The sequence below is a fragment of the Eretmochelys imbricata genome, chromosome 4 (genome assembly GCF_965152235.1).
Source record: "Eretmochelys imbricata isolate rEreImb1 chromosome 4, rEreImb1.hap1, whole genome shotgun sequence".
In the NCBI taxonomy this organism is placed as follows: Eukaryota; Metazoa; Chordata; order Testudines; family Cheloniidae; genus Eretmochelys; species Eretmochelys imbricata.
The window spans coordinates 138,617,155-138,640,296 of NC_135575.1; the positions used below are offsets into that span (position 1 = coordinate 138,617,155).

The 23,142-nt window shown below is 43.0% G+C and overlaps 1 protein-coding gene across 1 annotated transcript in view; it reads right to left on the minus strand.

The window, feature by feature from the left end:
* Window positions 1-23,142, minus strand: part of SLC4A11 (solute carrier family 4 member 11) — a 115,364-nt gene that overhangs the window by 27,520 nt on the left and 64,702 nt on the right. The window contains exons 10-15 of the mRNA XM_077816188.1: window positions 14,910-15,035; window positions 13,127-13,240; window positions 11,911-12,043; window positions 11,185-11,258; window positions 2,429-2,681; window positions 571-677 (exon numbers count right to left, since the gene is read on the minus strand). Coding sequence (XP_077672314.1) covers window positions 571-677; window positions 2,429-2,681; window positions 11,185-11,258; window positions 11,911-12,043; window positions 13,127-13,240; window positions 14,910-15,035 — 807 coding nt within the window. The remainder of the gene's footprint in view (window positions 1-570; window positions 678-2,428; window positions 2,682-11,184; window positions 11,259-11,910; window positions 12,044-13,126; window positions 13,241-14,909; window positions 15,036-23,142) is intronic.

Consider the following 23,142-nt stretch of genomic DNA (forward strand, 5'->3'; position numbering starts at 1 on the left):
ATCACAGGTCAATGCAATTCCTGTCCCTATTCTCTCTTCCTGATATGGAAAAGCTGATCCGTTTGTCCAATGAATGGTGTATCATTGTTAGATTTCCTTGTGTATCTTAGAATCGCCCAGATGCTTTGGGCCATTACACTTTTAATTAGGAAAATATAAAGAGGAGACTAAAAGAACAGGCCGAGATCATCAACACCACATCTGTACAGCTGGCGACAACCCTTCCTGCCTACTAATTGCCCTGCCCTTTTGTTCTTTAGGAGAATAATAGGATCAACTCTTTCTAACAACAGATGCACATTTTAATGACATTTAAATGAAATGACAGACTGAAATAATGCCCTGAGAAAAACTACATGCAATATCATTTGATTCGGTGTTTGCATAAATTAACTTTTATTGAAGGAATTGGAGGTATATTTATGCATGTATAGGCATGTATTTAGGAGACAATATACTGAAGAGCTTTTTTTTATGTTAATATTCTTTGCAATAAACTGGTTTTCTTTTCTGATTCCATCTTAAGTGCCTTTCTCCTGGTAATCTGGAAGAGTAAACAAGCGGACTTACTTTCTATTTCCTTGAAGAAGTAGGAGCCTACGATGGAGAAGGTTAGAACGGATATGGGTAAGGCACAGTCGGACAGGATTTCGCGGACCCTTGCATGCAAATAGGGGCTGCAATTATAAAAAAAACCCAACAACTTTCCATTAGCATCCAACATACTCAGTTTTCCTGCTACCACAGTAATGGAGTAATCATTCAAACCACAGGCAGTGGCAAGCTCTATACTGAATGCTATTTCAGTCCAGTGCTGCTATTGTTCAGTCTTCACTCTCAATATTATTTTAAAAAGTCCTTAATCATGTAATGTACATACTAGTTTTTTGAAAGCTAAACAGCAGAATCTCCGTTTATGGGAAATGTAGGCTCTGAAGTTTGATGAAAATCAGTGTGAAACCCAAAAGGGAACAAAATTTAAGATTCAGGCTTTGAAAAACACGCACAGTCCTCAAGAGCTGACAGCTAGCTGTTATTTCCAGTTTCCCCCCCCCAGTGTGGGTTGTGTCTGCAATTTCCGGCTCCAGAACTTTTCCATTCTTTAACCATTCAAGTGGGAGATTTGTCAAAGGCTCCAAAAGGAGTTAAGGCAACCAATTCCCATGGACTCTCAGAGAGAGTTGGGTGCCCAGTTAACTGCCTCTTGTGCTTTTGGAGGAAAGTGAGATGAAGTACCTTTCCAGGAAATTATCATTTACAATATGGGAGTATATTTCTAAAAAGTTACCCCTTTTCCAGATCATTTAGAAAACAGTGAAGTGGCAAAATTTGCCGACCATACACAATTACTCAAGATAGTTAAGTCCAGAGCAGACTGCGACGTGTTACAAAGGGATCTCACAAAACTGGGTGACTGGGCAACAAAATGGCAGAAGAAAGTCAATGCCGATAAAGGAAAAGTAATGCACATTGGAATATAAATGGGTTCAGAAAAGAACTAGATAAGTTCCTGGAGAATAGGTCTGTCAGTGACTATTAGCAAAGATGGTCAGGAATGCAACCCCATGCTCTGGGTGTCCCTAGCCTCTGATTACCACAAGCTGGGAGTGGACAATCACTCAGTGATTACCTGTTCTGTTCATTCCCTCTGCAGCACCTGTTATTGGCCACCAATGGAAGACAGGATACTGGGCTAGATGGACCACTGGTCTGACCCAGAGTGGCCGTCCTTATGAGATTAACTGGGTTTTAGCCACGGACCCTCCAAGAGAGGGTCAAAGGAAGCTTATATGACTGTCAACACTTTCAAAATCTATTAATGTCTTAAAATGCCCAGCCAGACATGGAAGCACGTCTTCCACTGATTAAACAAGATTTACTTAGTATTTGCATGTTCGCTGAGCTGAGCAAATTCGGAGCCGAGCAAATTCGGAGCCCACCTCTGAATTTGGTCAGCAGGCACTCCTCGACAACCTGTATCGCTGTTCTATCTGCGCCGCAGCTGTAGGTGACTGGGATTTTCCAGATTGCCAGCCAAATTAAGGCCTGTTCTTGTTCCCACTGAAGTCAATGGCAAAACTCTCACTAACTTCACTACGGGTCTGTCTACACTGCAGTTAAAAACAGCTGGCTGGCCCAGGCCAGCTAGCTTGGACTCACGGGCTCAGGCTAAGGGGCGGTTTAATTGCAGTGAAGACGTTTGGGCTCAGACTGGAGCCCAGTCTCTAGAACCCTGCAAGGTGGGAGAGTCCCAGAGGCTGGGCTGCACCCTGACGTCTACACCATTATTAAATGGTCCTTTAGCCCGAGCCCTGGAAGTCCAAGTCAGCTGGCCCGGACCAGCCACAGGTCTCTACTTGCAGTGTAGACATACCCTAGACTCAAGATAGGGATTTGAATCTGTAGAATGAAGGCTGAAGTGACTCACCTTTTCTTAAACTGATAAAGTGTATGACCAAGCCAAAGGGTTCCCAGCATCAACATGAGACTAAGGACAGCAGTTTCACGTCCATAATGCACGACCTCATTCATGCCCGTCTGATTCTCCAGCGACATAGACCTGCTCACTGATGAATTCATCAAGAAGCTGGTATTGATGCTGAGGCTTGGAATTACATCAGCACGTGTATTTTCCAAATAACTGTCTCCTTGGTGCTCATGGTAGTAATATTTCTTAAAAACTGCACGAAACAACCGATAGGCAAACGTTAGGATAGGTCTGTAACAATTCAAAGCAACTTGAGCTTGCAGTAACTTTCACAGCGCAGTCTTTCTTTACCTGTAGTCACACAGGCGCCAACTCCGTGGGTACTCCGGGGCTGGAGCACCCACGGGGAAAAAAAAGAGTGGATACTCAGCACCCACTGGCAGCCCCACTGATCAGCTCCGCCCATCCCAGATCAGCTGTTCAGCAGCATGCAGGAGGGACTGGGGGGAAGGGGAGGAGTGAGGGTGGGGTGCACTTGGGGGAGGAGACGGAACGGGGCAGGAAGAGGCAGAGCAAGGGTGGGGCTTGGGGAAAGTGGTGGAGTGGGGGCGGGGCCTGGGGTGGAGCACTCCCCCACAGGAGCACAGGAACTTGGTGTCTGTGCATAGTCTAGTACTCTAACGGCACATTCACGCTACTGAAGGTAAGAGAAACCAGATTATTAGGAGTTTATAATTCAGTTGTGAACAAAACGGTAGCTTGTTTTATAAATTTAAGAAAATAGTTAGGCCATTTGTAAGTTACAATACAGAAATGTAAGTCCCTCCCCACCCTCAGATTGTTATCTGGTTTTGTTCCATGCACTGAATCATGGCTTTAAATTTAAAGAAGTAAACTGGCAATTTCTTGCTCTAGTATACTAAAAATATGCACTTGGCAATAACTGAAAACATCCAAGGTAGAGTATACTCAGGAAAGTTACTATTATGAACATCCAGTAAGTACTTTCCGACACTCACCAGTGCATATTTTTGAAGATGTCCAAGTACGGTTTTATAGGACAGACAAATTAACTGGGAGATAATACATATGTAAACATGCTCCAAATCTGAATTTGCAAAATGCATTGAGATATGATGGTTTACCAGGGCTACTATAACTAGCTTAAAAATTTACCTCAATAAAATGACAAACGCAAACATGCCTTCTATAACTATCCAAGTTAAATACCCTATAATGCTTCATAAGGTCCATAAAATACATAGTGAGATAATCTACATTAAAGAGACTGCATCTAAGTATTTATAAAAGAGAGTAGCTGCTGTGAAGATGCTATTCCATTCTATAATTAAAATCAAAATAGTACTAGGGGCATACTTCTGGAAGGTTTGGTGCTGGAGGGGTCTGACCATACTTGATGGAAGATGTCATGGTCTCAGATGATGTGATCAGCAAGAGTCTGGGAAACTCATTAGGAAAAAAGGCAGCAAGGAAAGGGTCATGGGCAAAGAGGAAGATAAAGACAGCAACCAGCCAGGGCGAGAGGAGCAATGGAAAAGGAAGTCAATTAAGGGGAGAGGTATGTGCCAGCCACTGTGGAGAAAGTCAGCCAGCAAAGGTGGAATGGGACTTAGAAGACCTTGAAGTTGTGTGTCGACCTGGCTGAAATGTTTTGCTCAAAATATTTTCAGGGGCTGAACGTTTTTTTAAAACCATAAACATTTTGGCAGACATTTTTCATTTTGGTCAAAACTTTTTCGGGTTGATGAAAACCCAGAAAATGAAAATTTTGGGGTGACATTTTGGTTTTCAGAAACTGAACATTTTTCTTGAAAATGGTGTTTAGAAACCACATTTTATCCACAAAAACTGTAAAGCTTTTATAGAAAAAAAAATCCTGTGAAATGGAATTGGCATTTTTTTGACCAGCTCTAGTTCCACAGGAGCGTGGTGCTGACTTCTTCGTTCTGCTTAGGAGTCTACCCAAATGCTCTTATGACCCTCTTTTAACTACCCTGCCATTTTAATGACGACTCCCAGGTTAATTCTATTGCTACTGCTGGGGCACCAGACAAAGAACAGGACTTCATTGCGCTGGGCACGACTGTACAAACAGGCAGTAAAAAGATTTCCTCAAGAGTTGACAATCTAGGTTATAAGAAGATGCAATAGGTGGAAGAGATAAAGGAGCGGATAAGGGATAACTATAAAACAAGTAAATTGTTATGCAATAACAGAGGTCTCAGTTCGCTACCCAGATGTGTATTTTTAAAATAACTTTCAATACTGAGGTTTCAACTAGCACATTTAAAAAAAAAAAAAATTTGCATAATTCATGTTCTACCTTCTAAATTTCTCTCAGATTTGACATTGAACATTTTGCTTTTGTTGCTAGAATGACTTGCACTGTCAGTTTCAGTGCGATTCTAATGCAATTACACAATTCTGCAATGCAGCAAACACGGCAGGAGAATATTTATTACAATAAGTTTCTCTTGGATTATTATTATTTTCTAGTGGCTTTAGGTTAATGCATACATTATTTTTCTTAAAGAATGGCATTCTGGGCAAAAATTGTCTTGCTAGTTTCCTTTTAATAATAAAGACCAACCCTTTAGATTGGATGATTCTGAAATTTTGAACCATCACTGGAGTTTCCTTAAAGTAGAAGTCTGAAATCTGATTGGATAATGTACTAACTAGCCATTATATATCCCGACAATGCGCAGTACAGCCAGAAGTATATGCCCGTGATCTCTCATGCACATCGCATGACAACAACTTCAGAAACTCAGCAGGAAAACGATCACAGAGGTATTAAATAATACCTAGATGATAATACACCTTTACCCCAACATAATGCGGTCCGATATAACGTGAATTCGGATATAACCCGGTAATGCAGTGCTCTGGGGAGCGGGGCTGCTTTACCTCTTTATATCCGAATTCGTGTTACCGCAAGCGGTTCCTCCGCGCCACCCCCACCTTACTTGCTGCAGCCTCCCTGCCCCAGCTCGCCTCCGCCTCCTCCCACGAGTACGCCGCAGCTCCGCTTCTCCCTCCCTCCCAGGCTTGCCACGCCAATCAGCTGATTGGCGCGGCAAGCCTGGAAGGGAGGGAGAAGCGGAGCTGCGGCGGTGTGCTCAGGGGAGGAGGCAGAAGCAGAGCGGAGGTGAGCTGGGGCGGGGAGCGGTTCCTCTCCCTACCCTGATATAACACGGTCTCACCTATGAGACAGTAAGATTTTTTGGCTCCCAAGGACCGTGTTATATCGGGGTAGAGGCGTACGTGGCATTTCACTAGCACATCTTATCTGAGGATCTCAAAATGTTCTACAACATTAATTACACCTGCCACGCCCCTGTAAAGTAGAGATTGTCATGCCCATTTTACAGATAGGTACAGAATACTGAAATGACTGGGCAGAAAGTCAGTGCTGGAGTTGTAAACAGAACCCAGAAGTTTTGGCCTGCAGTCTACTGCTCTGACCATTAAAAGGACACTCCTAATAATAGCAATGGCAATAATTCAGGAGGATTAATAGCCAGCTGGGGTTAAAGACCTGTAACAGCCTCAATTATTCCTAACTGACTGTTAACCCAATGGCAATAAACACTCTTTGCTTTGATGACTACTGACAAGGTTCAGATCCAAAAAGCAAAAAAGGCCAAGAAATTCAAAATAATGCTGACATTTTAAGTCATCCTTTTGGTCTAGTTGCCATAGATGTTCTGGGAACAGTAAGTGATTTCACATTCGGAACTACAGTAATACTTGAACACAACAGCGTAGGTTTAGAATTGAGCATAGATCTTAAAATGAATTTCAAGATTGTTACTGATTTGTGTCACTTCACATTTTAACTTAAACGTAGCAGTTAGATTATATGTATTCACTTTGGATTAAATGTTGGGGAAACGTAGCTGATTTTACACCCGTATTTTACTTATTGTAATGTGTGGTCTGATTGGAATGATTGGCAGTTGGATAGATCAGTCTGCCATGTAACAAGGATTTAGTATTTAATATTCAGCTGCTGCACACTAAGCAGTCTTTTCAGAGACATTACACAACAGCTGAGTTCTTCGCGCAAATTCAATAGAGAAAACACTTTAAACTAGAAGGTTGTATGCTTTAAACTGAACTATCCCAGAATGCAGTTTAATTTCTAGTTCCCTCTGATCCCTCTAGTTCACCTTTGTTGTTTGCTTCAGCTGTTACAGAACTGTTTTCTGTAGAGTGCCAACGTCAAGATCAAACGCATGGCTTAGGTGGTTGGGCCATGAGTTGAAAACAATGGTCACTAGGATACTAAGAAGAATGCATGTGTTTGAATTACTAGATGTGATAATACCCCTCTCCCTAATTTCCTGCATATTTAAGGATACCTTGCAAAGCATATATAAAAGCAACATGGCTTGGCAAATTAAGAAAACAAACATGTTCTTCCTTGGGAGCAGTGCGTTGCTGGATGCACTCCCTGACCATGCTTTTAAGGTAGCAGGAAAGTCATAGCAGCATAGTGTCTAGCCAGCTGACATGTTATGCAACCCGCCAGCATGCAGAAGTCTTCTGATCTCACCCTTCTGATCTCCCTAGATGCATGACTGTACCTCAGTAATAAGGCAGGCAAAAACTAACATAGAAAGGTCAAGTGTTTTGCTGGGGTTATGGAGAAAGTTGGTAGCAGGAGCCCGGATTAGAACTCTGGAGCCCCTGGATACAGGTCCTGTAGTCAGGAGTCCATGCAGCCTCTCATAACCCCCGAGTATCATCACTCCATCAGTCCACAGGAGAATTTACAAAGGATCAAAAGGGTCTGTGAAAGCCTCATTTCAGTGATGCTGCGCACACCCTTCCATCGTTCAATATGGTATACTGGACACACATGGGGATTTTTTATACTGTAGTAAAATCAGCCGATCTCAGAGGGGGCATAGCAACGGTGAACCTAAATATCCAAGGAGATGGGGAGATAGATATTTGGAAGAGTGTAACAGGATGTACTTAGAAAAGCCAGAAATACCATGGAGTTGAGCAGTGAGGACCATAGCAGTTTTAAACACATTCTAATGCAGAACATCCTTCAGCGTGAAAGACCTGTGCTCCTAAACTCCCATGGCCCATGCTGAAAGCGGACTGTGAGATGTCTACAGCTGTTATAGGTGGGGCTGGTAGCACTGCCCAATATTAAAGTTGCCTGATACCACCCCATTATAAGACTCTGATTTCAGTTGCTTATAAAACTTTGTCAAACGTTAACCATTGGGGTGGAAGTTTTAAATGTTCCTTGTCCGCATCAGGCTGAATTTCTTTTGGAAAATTTCAGCCAAAATGGTTCAGCCACTTCTGAGGAGGCGGCTAGGGGAAAAAATACATTTTGTTGAACCTTTACTCTGAGAAGATCTAGTGCCCCCATGCTTTGGAGCAAGGACTTGAAGTTTGGCAAAGGATGTGCCTTTTGGCATCCCTGTGAAAATCTGCCTATATTTGGCCAAGTTATAAGCCATTTAACAACTGCACTTCACACGTGCTAAGTAGAAATTTATTTTTTGCTTTGCATACAAATTCCTTGAAGATTCGGTCTGCATTGGGCATGCTCCAGCCAGGGGGTGAGCAGGGCTTTCCCTGCAATTCTAGTTCTGGGCTGTTGTGGGCCAGGCATTCGACTCGAGAGCAGGGAACATGCCTTTCCTATACGGTCAATGCCCCCTCTCCCCTGCTGAGCCCAGACAACATGGAGGCGGAAGCTGCCTGCTTTGAACACAGAAGGAACAAGAGACAGACCTTCAAGGCAGGGAGCAGGGGGAGTAGATTGGGACCAGAGGCTGGCAGAGAGAGTTGGGAGTGGGGTCAGAGATTGAAACAGAAAACCAAGGAGAGAGAGACTGGGAACCAGTGGGCTGGGGTGGCAGACTGGAACTGGGAGCGGCTGGTCAAGGAGACTCGGAGTATCTATCAGTGTATCCCATGGGGAGGAGCCAGGTTACAGGGGGAGAAATGGTATTGGCTAGGCAAAGACACTGGACAAGAAACTGAGTGGATAACAGCACAGGTTGGCTGCGGAGTTCAGAGCAGGAGCCTGGAACTGGAAGCAAGTAGGGATGGGGAATGTAGTCAGAAGAGGGGATGACTGGAGGCTGGGAAGAGACAGATTGGATAAGGAGCTGGTGAGGAGGGAAACTGACACAGTTGGCAGGGGAGTCCAAAGAGATGATACTAGGATTTACTGGGCAAGGTGACAGGATTGGGGTGAGAAGTCTGAGGAGCGGAGACTGGGACTGGTCAGGTGAGGGGATGGAGAGCAAGGGATGGGGAAGAGACAATAGGACAAGGACAAGTTGGAGAGGACAAAAAGGGAGAATGGGCAGAAGAGTCTGTGTCCACAAGATCACATCCCTTCCAGCGCCTGGAATGGAACCTAGGATTTGTGACTCATCATTCCTCTGCTGTTAGCAAATATCCGTGAACCTCCTTTAGTTCTGGTCCACATAGAGGAGGACAGCTACTACCATCGGTTACTCCATTAGTTCGAGTAGCAGAGGTGGCTGGGGTTTTTTTGTTTTATTTTTGATGGGGATGAGAGTTGTAAAGGTCCCAAGGGGGTGTCCTGCATACAATTGGATTCTATCCCTGCATCTGCCACAGAGTTTCCATTGGTGATCACTAATTGCATGCTCCTCATTTTCTGGGTGACCAGCTTGAGATGCTAAAGTCTGATTTGCAGAAGTGCTGAGCACTCGCAGCTGCAACGGATGTCAATGGGCTTTGAACACAGGAAATGCTGCAAAATGCTAAGTACTCATAGCAAAAAATAAGTACTAAGTACTCTTAGAAAAAATCAGGTCCTAGGCATGAAAATGGACACACAAAAATAGTGGATACTTTGGGCCTCAATCTCTCTGTACCTCAGTTCCCCATCTGTAAAATGGGGATAGAACTTTAACGTTTGGGAAGCACTCAAACTACTGTCACAGCACCACAGAAAATGGTAAATTAGTAATTCTGTCTTCAGAGCAGGTTGAATAGTGTGCAGTAAATAAGGCCTGGGGCCACACACGGAACAATGAGGAGAAAAAATACAGAAGAGCTGCTCATTGAGTGAGAGCAACCCATTCTGTGCTCTGAACGAGGCCAGAGTCCTGTGGGAAAAATAGTCCATGGTCATGCAGTTGAAGCCTGTGTCATAATCCATGTGCACAAGGGGCTCGAATTAATGCTCAAGCAACCCTAACTCTGGCATTTCCTAACTTTTTTCAGTGCTTCATTTTGCAGCCCGGATAATGTTTTTTTAAATGTACTTTTGGAGTGTGCGATATAAAGAGCAGAACCTGCAGGTTCTAAGAACTGCAAATCACACCATGGGACCACCTTCATTATAAAGGATTCGAGGCTGCAGAACTCAAAACCCCTTTCGCCCTGTTAGTATCAGGCAAAAAAAAAAGGGGGGGGGGGTAATTACATCAGCTAATCCCTCATTCAAAGAGTTTTCAAGGCAAGGCAAGGCAAAGCAAAAGGAACACTGCCTTTAGCATGCAGTTTCTGTAAGGAGCTTTCATCTTGTTTGTGCCCCATCCTGTTGCCTGACTCATGCGAAGGTAAAGACTGCAGGAGATTTGTTACTCTTACTTACCCATGGTCAAACACTGCAGAGGTGTACAGCAGAGAATTCATGAACTGTGACCAGTTTGGCCGAGAGACCAGAAACGCTTAGTTTAGATGCATCCTGACAGGCATTTGCTACAAAACCTGTATGTTTCCCTTTAAGGGAGCTGGACTGGTATAGCAGCTCATTCTGAAGTCATCTGTGCCGGTCTCCCTCCGTATCTGGCCACAGGTGGAGTGTCTTTATGTTACCCAGCACCTCGTGGTGCCTTGTGTTTAGAGGGTGCCGGGGCACTACACAGTTAAGGTCTGACAGGAGGTGAACCCTGGCGATTTTCAGAGGGGCTGTACTCGACCTGCTCTAAATGGCGCAATCTAAACGGTACCCAGTTCGCATTGAGGACGTCCCGTTTCAAACAGGACTACGTTAATGTGCTCTAGGTACCTTTCAGAGTGCACCAGCAGGATCGACACAGGGCAGCTGGAGCACAACGCTTCAGAGCGCTCTGCATTTTACATCCCTTCAGCCCGGGCATAGACTGCAAGGACCAACTTTCACATAGCCCAGTACAACTGATGTGGACTCCAGAGCCCAGGTAGGTTACTCAAAGGGTTAAGGTTCCCCCCCCCCCCCCCCCGCTATGCCCCACTTGCCCCAAAGCTCGCTGTGCTATTGATGGAGGAAGGGAAGATGGGTGCAGCCAGTCCACTGAATCTAAAATGATGGTGAATTTTTGTTGAACAGGGCTTTGAAGAGAAATGAAACGGTTCAGTAAAATGTACGTGGGTGGCAGGAAGCAAAAATTTCTACAGTGTCACTAAATTGCACCTTCTCCTTTCGATTTTAGTGTCTGATCCTAATAGAACAGCTGAAACAAGAGTGTCTATAATACAGCCTACATATCCAAAATAAAACCTTGTCATGAATCATCTTCCCATCAACACATTTTAGAAAAACTGAAGACCCTTCATGAATACTTAATAGACAACGAATGTTGTGTATACTGCAAATCACATTTTGCTGGGAGTTCTATAGGATGGTTTGCCTTGAAAAGAAATGGAATTTATGGTTGAAACCTAGTTATTTTCTTTCTACAGCAAAACTAAGCATGGATCAGAACTGAAACACACCACCTTCTTTCAGTGCTTACCTTTAATAATCCCTTTGAGTGCATCAAGCACAAATGTGATTGATATAAAAAGTGCAATGATTTCTTCTGTTGATCTACAAAAAAAAAAAAAAAAAAGCTCCCATGGATTAATATGGTCAGAGTCACAAAGTCTGAATACCCCCCAACATATTAATATACTTGTTATTTTATGAGGAAAGTGTACAGATTTTAGTTAAACACTGATTTGGATGATAGAACTAGCAAGTCTTGAAAACATCTTGCAAGCAGAAGTACTAAAAACTTGAATGAGCACATAATGTCCAAACCCAAAACTATATTCTCAGTTGAGAGTATTCTAGTTTTGTAACATAGCGCTTGTTTACATGACATTTAGTTTGCTGAAAGTGGGGGTACCAATCTACAGTGCACCAGCCTGCTGAAGACTAACGGTCTCTGCAGACCCTGCTGATGTGTATTAACAGTTCATTAATGTGCTTTGACCTCCTCCTCTTTGAAACGGGACTAGATCAAAGCTCATTAATGAGCTGTTAATGCACATCAGCAAGGTCCACATGGAAAATTAGTCCATGGCAGGGCAGCGTTGGTTCAGTTCATACCCCAGCTTGCTGTGAACTAATTGTTCATGTAGACAAGCCCATAGATTTTATAGCAAGTTCACATTTAGGAATTTCTGGAACGTATGATTTTCTGTTTGCTGAATAATATAATCAAAATGGGACTTCCCTTGAAAAAAGCAAGAGGTACCTTTTAAAGAGCTTCATTACAAGACTGAAGTTAAAGAGAGAATACAGCACAAGAAAAAAACTGTTCCACAGTCCAATCCAGGCGTAGAAAGCACTAAAATCCAAGCTGTAGTCATCACAGATCCCTCGGATCACTGCAACAACAGTAACACATTCAGTGGTGGATTCACGTTTTTAAGACATTATAGATAAACCACTCAGATTTATAGAGTTTAAGGTCACAAGGGACCATTAGATCACCAAGTCTGACCTGCATGTCACAGGCCATTAAATTTCATCCAGTTACCCTTGTACTGAGCCCAATGAATTGTATTTGGCTAAAGCACTAATTCGTTCAAAGGCAATAAATAGGCAATAGTTTTGATTCCATCTGTCAACACTATGGACCGTTCCAGATCTAAATGGAAGTTTAACGCTCACAGGAAAGAGAAAGAGAGAGAGGTCTTGCATTACATAGCTTGACCCTTTGGCTGCTGTTGAATTTTCTAGGTACCATGTAGCCAAATCTGATACAGCACATCTTAACATTCCATTTGTTCTTGTTAATGACCACTGGTAGCATAGCACACACAGAGGACCCGTCAAAAAAGTCTTAACATAATGTCAGTACCAATGTTTAAAGAATGATAATTGGGTGGATTGGGGGAGGGGGGGACCTGTTCAAATGTTTCTTCTGAAGGTAGCCAAGTAATAAGTATCTCTCTAGTGGAGAGCTAAGCCACCAAACCACCCCACTGTAATTTGACTTATTGGACCTATAATGGAAACACTGGTGGAGCCAACTCCCCTGTACCTCCAGCTAAGAAAAGGCTACCGTCACTGGTTAGCCATTGCTGAAAATCCACTTGTCACACCTGATCAGGACTATATATTAACGATGCATATTTCAGTCCCTGATCCTCAATGCATACAAATATTTATTCCCAAGTGAGAACAAAAACACATCCCACGGAAATTCAATTTTATTCTCATAAAAAAGCTGTATACTTTTTTTTCATTTAAAATTATTCTGTTAGAAATCTCAGTGAAACAACACTCCCTAAATCCCTTTTCCAGGGCTGAAAGCAGGTCTGTAAAGTTTAGCTTTGTGTAGTTGTAGGCCTAGGATAGATTTACCTAGCGCAGCTCTAAGGAACGCAAGGCTCTCAGAGTGTCATCTCACCGATTCTGAGTGCAGTATGTTCTCTTCCATCCGCATTGTGCTTTGGTAAACTTACCATTGATGTACAAAGCTAAAGGAGCTGTGGTTAAGAGTACAACTAGTGGCTGCCCTGAAAACAGAGCATAAAGAAGTCCACCGATACACTGGCCAACAATTGTCTTCTGCACATCTAAAAATAATGAAAAAGTATGTTTTTTTAAGCCCAACTATTTACAAATGCACTTTCTACTAAGGGTATGGCTACACTGCAATTGCCTGAGGCAGGAGCCTTGGCTCTGGACCCCACGAGGAGGGAGGATCTCAGAGTCCAGTGTCCAGCCCAAGCCTGAAGGTATAAACCACAATTAAACAGCCCCTAAGCCTGAGCCCCATGAGCCCGAATCAGCTGACACAAGCCAGCTGCAGGTGTTTAATTGCAGCATACACATGCCGTTAGCGATCAATTAGATTATTATTGCACTAATGTAAACCACCCAAGTCATGAATGCTAGCCACTAACAGCACTTACCGAGAGCAAGACACTCCAAACAAGGGACTACCCACAGATAGCAGTTAATACACAAAGGGCACAATCATTACTAGGGAATTCAAATTGATGGTACATAACCAAACTTACATTAATTGTCTAAAGAGAGACTTGGGATCTCAGGGAATTGCCCTTTCACATGGGGAGTAGAGGAATTTTTTTTAAAGCAGTGGGTCTCAAACTTATTTGATTGTACCCCCCTTCTTTGTGTCTGTAATAGTTTGCGCCCCTCCCCCCTTACATACCCACCCACCCACCCATTGCCGGACAGGCAGAGCAGAGAGCCATGGCTGCTGGCTGGGTGCACAGCGGCAGCACAGAAGTAAGGGTTGCAACGTGAAAAGGGACATTTGTCAATATCACTTTTCACAGCAGACTTACGACCCATTGCCAACCTCACTGCTGCTGCTGCCTCCCAGGGGCCGACAGCTGGAGACCCGCCACTGCCTCCCGGTGAGAGCCTGAACCCGGGTAGTGGGGTTCCAGCTGTCAGCCCAAGGCAGCGGTTGTCCCCTTTATCCCTGCCCCCGCCACCCTGGTGTGCATGGCCCTTCTGCATGAGCCCCAGCCTCCTGGGGCTGACAGTCCCAGCCCTGCTGCCCGGGGCTGACAGCTGGAGTGCATAAAAAAAAACAAAACAAATGCACAGCTTGCACCTTCCTTGACACATTCCTGCACCTCCCTTGGGAGGCATGCCTCATAGTTTGAGGGCCACTTTTTGAAAGTGAAGCAAAGAGCATTTTTCATTCATAAGTAGTACACAAAACAGGGTTGGATTCTCATCTCCACTAAGCTGCTGCTGAATTGCAAGCACAACGTAAAGGGGCCTTAGTGCAAAGAGCAATCAGGCCTACAGCATGGATAGGTTGGGTGAACTAGAAGAGTGAGCAAATGTCTTCCACCAGGCTAGTTATTTGTATTACAATAGTCCCCCAAAGCCCCAGTCAGAAGCGGGGCCCCATTGTGTTAGGTGTTGTACAAACACATAAGCGTGGACTTACAACCCTTTGCACAGGATTACCTTTACTGTCATTGCAACACGGGTAGCAAGAACACAATGATAGGTCTGTACTTGTCTATGTACCTAGGGACACTAGAAAAGTTTGTATATAGATACAGATTCGTTTTTCTAATCTATTAAAAGAAATAAGGTGGGAGAACAACTGTCCATATTGTTACTGGAAAAGAAGTCCTTACCGACGTCTCCTCCACCAGACCTCGCTTATTTCATTATTTCCCCCAAACAGACGTAAAGCAACCCTGACTGACAGATGGAGATAGGATTTTAAACCAAAAAGAGTGGGAAGCTCACCAATAACTCCTCTTGTGTTTTCATCATTTAGGGAACCAAATGCAATGGATGGCAGGAGGCAGGCAAAATATAAAAAGATCATTGTTGTGATGTATTTTCCTATGGCCTTGTTATTCCCAATAATCCCTGAAACAAACCAAAAATAGCGGTATTAATAATCAATAGCACAGTTGATTCTATGGCATTAAAACATTGCTCAAAGACAGTCATGCAGATCATTAGTTATTGGGGACAATAATTTAATGGCTAAAATGAAAAACTGGAAACGTAGTCTGCATCCATTTAAAAGATACAATTTCCTGATGGGGTTTATGCCCAGCTATAGTACAAAGGCAAGCGATGGCAGATAACCCATAAGTAGTGAACATAGGTATGAAAGAATGTTCAGTGTTTCAATTTGAAAACCTACCTTTCTTAAGGAAAATTCCATTTCTGTTGAGGTGGGTTTTTTCTTTGTTATTTACAAACTATATCTGATTTTTCATTACGTTCCCATTTAGAAATTATTTACAGATACTTCTTAGGGACCAAGGAAGTGACTTAGGTGAAGGAAGCTGAACCAGTTGGGATAAAGTAACAACCAAACCTCAAGCCAAAGGTTTATTCGGAGGGTTGAATAAAAAAAAAGGGTAAATTATTTTTCATTTTAGTGCACCTCTGCGCTCCCATCCGGGACTTACTGTATTAAATTTAGATGAAATATATGGCCCAAAGATATTAACATAAATCCAGTCACTATCCAACATTAAACATGGTTTGGGGTTCGGTATAGAGGCCCCTCAGCCTGCTTAGTACCTAAGCCAACACACCATTAAAAATCCATTTAACCTTTTGTTAAAAAAAAAAAAAAAAAAAGAAAGAAGGGACACCAGTTAAAGCATTTGAAATGTAAATTATTGAGTAAGACTTTTATTTTACCCCTTTTCCTGGAAAGGGTCTTTACAGGGGAAAATCCCTTGTGTGACAGTCTCTCAGGTGGTATCAAAGATGGTAATAACTGTCCTGGTGGGGAAAAGAGAAGATATTAGTTGAGATGGGCTGGAGCCATTGTTGTAGATGCTGTTGTTAAAGTCCAACCCTGTTTGATCTCTGGTGGTGTTTGGGATTCATCTGTAACTGGTAGGGTTGGCAAGGTCTTCTGGATCCATCTCTCTGTCTCGGTCTAGTCAGGACATTTCTCAGAATCAGGATGATGAAGGTCCAGGGCTCCTAGGAAATGGTGAGGTTGGCAGCCATGATGATGAAGCTTGCTTCAGTAGCCTCTGTCTGTTCTTCCTTACTTCCTCCCCAAAAAAACTCTCTTTCAGGACCCAAAAAGAGAGTGATGGGTGGAATAGCCCATCCCCTCATCATTTTGTCCTCCAATTAGGCCCAATATCCGACAAGCCCATTTTGGTACATTAATTTCTGGTTCAACGGCTTCTTGTTTTACCAAACATGATCTTAACACAGTCCTTGAAATGCATCACCATGACCTTTTTGTTTGGACTCATTTAGTCTCTTTGTCTGGTTTTCTTGCACTTGTTTACAACATTCATTATGAAAAACAACTTGACCGGTTTTTCCATCCACATTTGCTATAGGTTATTGTAACATTTTGTCAACTTTCACATACTTTTTGCTGTTGAGCTTACAATTAGGGCAGCTTTTTAAAAACAGACCAGAATTGGAAATGCCAAAAATGCCACCAGATAGCCTGTTCTAGCAGACAGGCATTCTAGCATCATCAGAAACAGGAAACACTGGAAATCTCAAAGGAAAACATGGTTTTGTTAGACCTGCAGCCTAATTTTCCAGACCCAAGAAGTTTGGACAGTTTGGACGAGGATCAAAGCCGCAGCCACATGTTAGGGGTTCTTAACTAAAAATCAAGCTTATGAACATTTTGCAGTTTGTCCTTTGTTAGGGCATGGCTACACTGGCAGATGTAGAGCACTTTGAGTTAAGCCTTCGTAGAGCGCAGTAGGGAAAGCGCTGCAGTCTGTCCACACGGACAGCTGCAAGCGCATTGGCGTGGCCACATTCGCAGCTCTTGCAAGCCACAGAGAGCAGTGCATTTTGGTAGCTATCCCAGCACGCAAGTGGCTGCAACCTGCATTTCTAATGGGGGTGGGTGGGGTGGAGTGTGACAGGGAGTGTGTTCTGTGTATGTGGGGAGAGAGAGAGTGGGGTTTTGGGGGGCTGAGAGCATGTCAGCATTCTATCTTGTAAGTTCAGACAGCAGCAGACACCTCCCCCCGCAGCCCCTCTCTCTCTCACACACACAGCGCATTCCACAGTAATGGTTGCTCCGTCTTGGAGCAGATAAGCAGCCCGATGTCAAAAACAGAGCTTTCAAAGGGCATATCTGCATTCCTGCAGCGATTCCAAAACAATGAGAAGAGTGGCCACTTGACTTAAGGGGATTATGGGACGTTTCTGGAGGCTGATCAGAGTGCAGCAATGCAACACCTCGTTCACACTGAGGCCCGGGTGTTTCAGCCAAGGCACACCAAGCGTTAATCTTCTCGCCGAGGTGGAGTACCAGGAGCGCTCTAGCCGCGGAGTCAGAGCATTCTACATGCCTTGCTAGTGTGGACAGGTAGTGAGCTAGGGCGCCCAGGGCTGCTTTAATGCGCTCTAACTCACAAGAGTAGCCAAGCTCTTAGTTTCAATATGCTATCAATGGTCTTCTCAGCTCATAATACTTTTGATAGGAAAAACAACCACCAGGAACTACACTGTCCCAAACGGAAATCTGATAATGTTATAGGCTTGAATCATTAACACACAGGGGAAAAAACAGTTTATTTGATTTGATAATTTTACAAAAACAAGTGATACAATACAAGAATGCCCATGTTAAGGTTATATGCAGTATTGTTGCTGTGTTGGTCCCAGGATATTAGAGAGACACGGTGGGTGAGGTAATATCTTATATTGGACGAACTGAATGAACTCTCCTCACAAAACAAGATAAGACAAAAACACTATATCACTTGTGGGCGAACACTTTTCACAAAGCAATCACTCGGTATCTGACCTCTCGGTCCTTGTCCTCAAAGGAAACCTACATAAAACCTTCAAAAGACAAAGCCTGGGAGTTTAAATTCATAACTTTGCTAGACACTAAAAATCATGGTCTTAAAAATAAACACACTAGATTTTTGCCTTATTACAACAATGGTAACCCGCTAAGCCCCCCTTTTTTGTCTTATGACTGCAGGGGTGTTAATGGGTCACTTCACCTTGAATGGCCCCTTAGATTAGAACAGCTGTTAACTACTTACGCCAAACAATCTGCTCCACCTTGTATTTAACTGTGTCACTCTGTTTACATACCCCAGACCTGAAGAAGAGCTCTTTGTTGCTCAAAAGCTTGTCTCTCTCACCAACAGCAGTTGGTCCAACAGAATATATTACCTCACCCACCCTGTGTCTCAAAGGGCATGTTTATACTACAGCCTATGTCGGCAACATGTATGTCGCTCAGAAGTGTGAATATTCCACCCCCAAGCGACATAAATTACACCAGCACAAGAGCTCCTGAGCACAGTACTAAGTCGGCAGGAGAGCTTGTCCCGTCGGCATAGAGCGTCTTCAGCTATATGTATAGACATGGCCTCATATCCTGGAACCAACACAGCTACAGCAACGCTGCAAATTCATTGAGCTGCTGTTTCTTTCTGTACATACAAATATACCATGTGTAAAATTAGCATTCTTAACTTCAAATATTTATCACAATGACGTTTTTTCTTTTAAAGAAATGTCTGATGAGAGATCTAACAGGTTTATTTGCAGCCCAGAAACTGACCCAGTCCACCTCATCTGAAAAAAATGCAGGATGCATCATGACAGTATATCATTTGGAACAGCCTAATAAAACGAGTGGAAAAACAAGCCACCTTCCTCTGACTGGGCAGTGTACGTTTGCAGCACAATCAGCTTGCAGTCCAGCTGTGACATTTGAGTGACTGACTGTTAGAGAAACTGTGACTTAAAACGGAGGTACCTCTATGAATTCAAACTGCCGGGGACAATGTTTATTTGTACCATTGCTCTATTTTTTGCGCTCTATAAATTTCCAAAATGTTCAGTTAACTGTGTTGAGGTAAAAGTAAGTAAGTAAGTAAATAAATAAAAATTGGTATCTGACTTTTAAAAAAAACACACACAGAATTTTCTGGAGAATGCACAGATTAGAGTACTGTTGGCCTCAATTTACTTTCATATTCATGTTTATAACACAATTGATAAAAAGGGCTCAGTCGGAGGCTGACACATTTAGACCTACTAATTTTACATTTATTGAATAAACTTGAGGCATGCAAGGAGATGTGTGGGCATAGCTATTAGTAAAGCAAGTGTATTAGCCGTTGAATAAAAATCAGCTGAAAAGTTCAATTACACGGATGTGCTTCACAGACAAAGCCACATCTTTTAAACCCAAGGCAAACAAAGCATCAGTCATGTTTAAATTATAAAAAATACTTGGCAGATGACATCCTCGGAGTCATTCCGAAAGAAGGGCAACATATACACATGCCATTCTGCAGTGCCACATTAGAGATATTTTTGAACTGTATTATGAATTGTTAGGGTAGACCCGGCTTTCTGATCTACCTCTCAGATCCATCCCCATTAAGAATAACGTAATCTCACAGTAATTTGCGGGAAGAGCGAAAGAGAGAAGTGAAAGGGAGAAGCGAGTCTGCTTTGTGTTCTTGAACAGCACAGATGGCCAGAATGAAGAATTTTTTTCTCCTTAGAGGAAGGCTGCTTATGAGAACACGTTCTTTAAGCTGGAGTGCTCTATATTCAACAGATTCTTTCTTGGGCAAAGGGAAAATTCTCAAATTCAGTTTCCTGAACCTGAGTGTAAACAAACAGAATGCTCAGGGGGATTCTACCAACTTAATATCTTGTATTTCTTTTGGCTATTTATTATTTCCTGCCGACTTCTGTCCGCTTGGCAGGATGTATATTCACACGCATCCATATTATTTTAATGGGCTTCACTTTCAACAAGAGGGCCCGAGCTGGGTATGGAAATGCCGAGAGTCTGTACAATTTGGCAATTGAACATAGCCAGAGATGGGGCTTTAGGAAGGCAAAACCCATCAAGCATTTAAAGTGAGAGAGCAAAACAGACAGATCAGGAGAGTGGCCACCTATTTAAGTTCACGTGAGTATTTACCAAAGGCGAGCTGCAGGCTCAAATTGCACTTGCAGGCTTAGGTGCTGATCAGTTAAGGCATTTTGCATGTTTGCAAAACACACCCTTTTCCAACAAGTCAGATTAATGACAGCACTTAAACTAAGCTTTTTACCTTTAAAGTTCTTTATAAACATCTTGTTCCTGGTGAGTATTATTGTACCTCACTATGGCCCTGATCCTGCAAAACACAAACACATGCATCATTCGGCTCACGTCTGTAGTCCTTCAATAGGACTGTTCACTTGGGCAAAGTTACATGCATGCTTAAGTGCTGTGCAGGATCCAGGCCTATGAGGGCAATCCTACTGATTTTAATTACAAAAAACTTGCATGGTGAGGTCATAACATAAGACTGGGTCAGACCAATGGTCCATCTAGCCCAGTATCCTGTCTTCTGACAGTGGCCAATGCCAGGTGCTTCAGAGGGAATGAACAGAACAGGTAATCATCAAGTGATCCAACCCCTATTGCCCATTCCCAGGGTTCTACGCAACATGAGTAAGGGTGGCAGAATAGGGTCAACAATAATTAATCTCAAACTCCGGTGAGACAGAGAAACTGAAGCAATGAGATGCTAAGTGATCATCACAAGGACACAGAGGGTCAGTGTTATTGCTGACAACAATATCCAGGAACACCTGTATCTTACTTCAGTGCACTGACTCATTTAGCTAATCATCAGTGTACATCTTTAAATTGTTTCAAAGTTCTCTCTTTGTATTGCACTGGTAGAGTAAAATAGCAAACCACAAAAAAACCCATTATACATTTAAAAAAAAACATACTGAAGGAATGGAAAAACAACATTTAAGAATACAGAGAATGTGTAAATCTTATGTATGATCAAAAAACCCCAGGGATATTTATTTATTTATTTATTTGGGAAAATGTAGGCAGTTTTTCCAAAATCTGTATGATTTCATCAGGAATTTTAACTAAAATCTGCAGAATTTTTTAGGGACAAGTTCAGCAATGGAAAATCCTGAATTTGGCCCTATTATTTTATTAATTTTGTACATGATACTGGTAAATCAAAAGGAGAGTAACTCAAATATTTCAATAAAGTTATTAAAAGACAACTGCTGCTGGACCAAAGTTTATAGAAACAAAGCAAAATCCCACAAGCCAAACTGCAGGAGCTCAACAGTTCATAGCTCACCATGCATTTCATTTTACCCCCAGTTTTAAAGGACAGTTACAAGTGTCCCAGTCATTTGCATAAACCCAAGTGCTTCAGGCAAGAAATACAATCTCTATACAAATCATACACACCCCTAGAATCCTGTTGTGACATCCTGGTTCCATTGACATCAAAGGTGCTAGGATTTCACCCCTAGTCTTTCTGCTGCAAAAACACAAGCCTCTTATGCACTAAAGCATTCTTCTTTAGCTAGCACTAGCAGATCCCTTATCTTCACTTGAGGACAAAGCCACTAGGACAGCAAAATCCCCCCTTTCCCCCGCACAGTCATGACATTCCAAAGACAATTTAACGGCTGGTCTTGTTGGCCTGCTCATACATTGCTACTGTGTCTTCTGCTCAGACTGCACACTCCACTTCCTCAATAAAAAACAATGCCTTTGCTGTCACATGAACCTCTGATGAGGCATGCATGGCTGTTTCTTAGTTTGGATAATTCAAATACCCCATTTGCAGTACCATGCTGCTTTGAGATGATCCAGAAACTTCATGGCCTTGGTCTCCTTCAGACCTGGTGCTTTGTGGAAGATGCTCACGGTTTCTCATCTGTTTTTCATCCCACGTATCCTTAAAGGATTACACCACTGCACTCTTGACTGCTGCAAGAATTTCAGCCCCTCCATCTATATTCTGTACAGACGTCAGTCACCATTAATGTTATTTCATAAATGCTAAGTATATTGACATGCAGTGCTGAGAATCATTGAACTGAGTTTCAGCTCTGACCACTACTCATACAAAACTTCTCTGATTATTTGAGCTAGTGATGTGCAAGGTACTTCACAAACACAAAATAAGAAAAGGTCCTTGCCTAAACTCATCAAACACATACTTACTCCTCTTTCATTGTGTTCCTGCTCTTCACTGATTTTTAGCACAAACTACAAAAATACATTACAGTACAGCTCGCCAGAAAACACAGTTCCATTGAAATCAAAATGCTTTTGCAAAATTGTGTCATTTTAGTGAACTTCAGTTTTGGAGAAAAACTTGGAAAAAAATTCTGACAATATAGAACAGGGGTGGCCAACCTGAGGCTGAGAAGGAGCCAGAATTTGCCAACGAACATTGCCAAGGAGCCACAGTAATATGTCAGCAGCCCCCCATCTGCTACCCCCTCCAGCCCCCAGTGCCTCCCGCCCACCGGCAGCCCCGCCAATCAGCACCTCCCCCTCCCTCCCACTGCAGTCAGCTGTTTTGCAGTGCGCAGGAGGCTCTGGTGGGGAGAGGGGAGGAGCGAGGGTATTGCATGCTCGGGGGAAGGGGCAGGAGGCTTGGGGGAAGGGGTGGAGTGGTGGCAGGACCTGGGGCAGAGCAGGGGGTTGAGCAGTGAGCACCCCACAGCACTTTGGAAAGTTGGCGTCTGTGGCTCCAGCCTCGGAGTCCGTGCCTGTGCCAGGAGCCGCAAATTAATCTCTGAAGAGCTGCATGCGGCTCCGGAGCCACAGGTTGGCCACCCCGATACAGAAAATCGGAACAAAATGTTTCTTTTTTTAAAAAATGACTTTCCATTTCCATTTTTTTTAATATTTTGTATAATATAAAATAAAGTCAAAATCAAACCAAAAAGTGTTCTGATTAATTAAAAAAATAAAAATAAAAATTTTCGTCACGAATTTCAAAGTTTTCAGATTTCATTCCAATTTAGAACAACGTCAGATTTTGAAATCTTGAAATCCTTCACAAGATGGAATTTCCACCCTCCGCATTACTCTCATTTATAGGCATTTGTACAGCACTCCCTGTTGTAGTCTCTGTGCCCCGCACAAAAAAATACATAAAGCATCACCTCTTGAAGGCTCAGCTCTATTGCCTTCTGCTAGGCCAGTTCT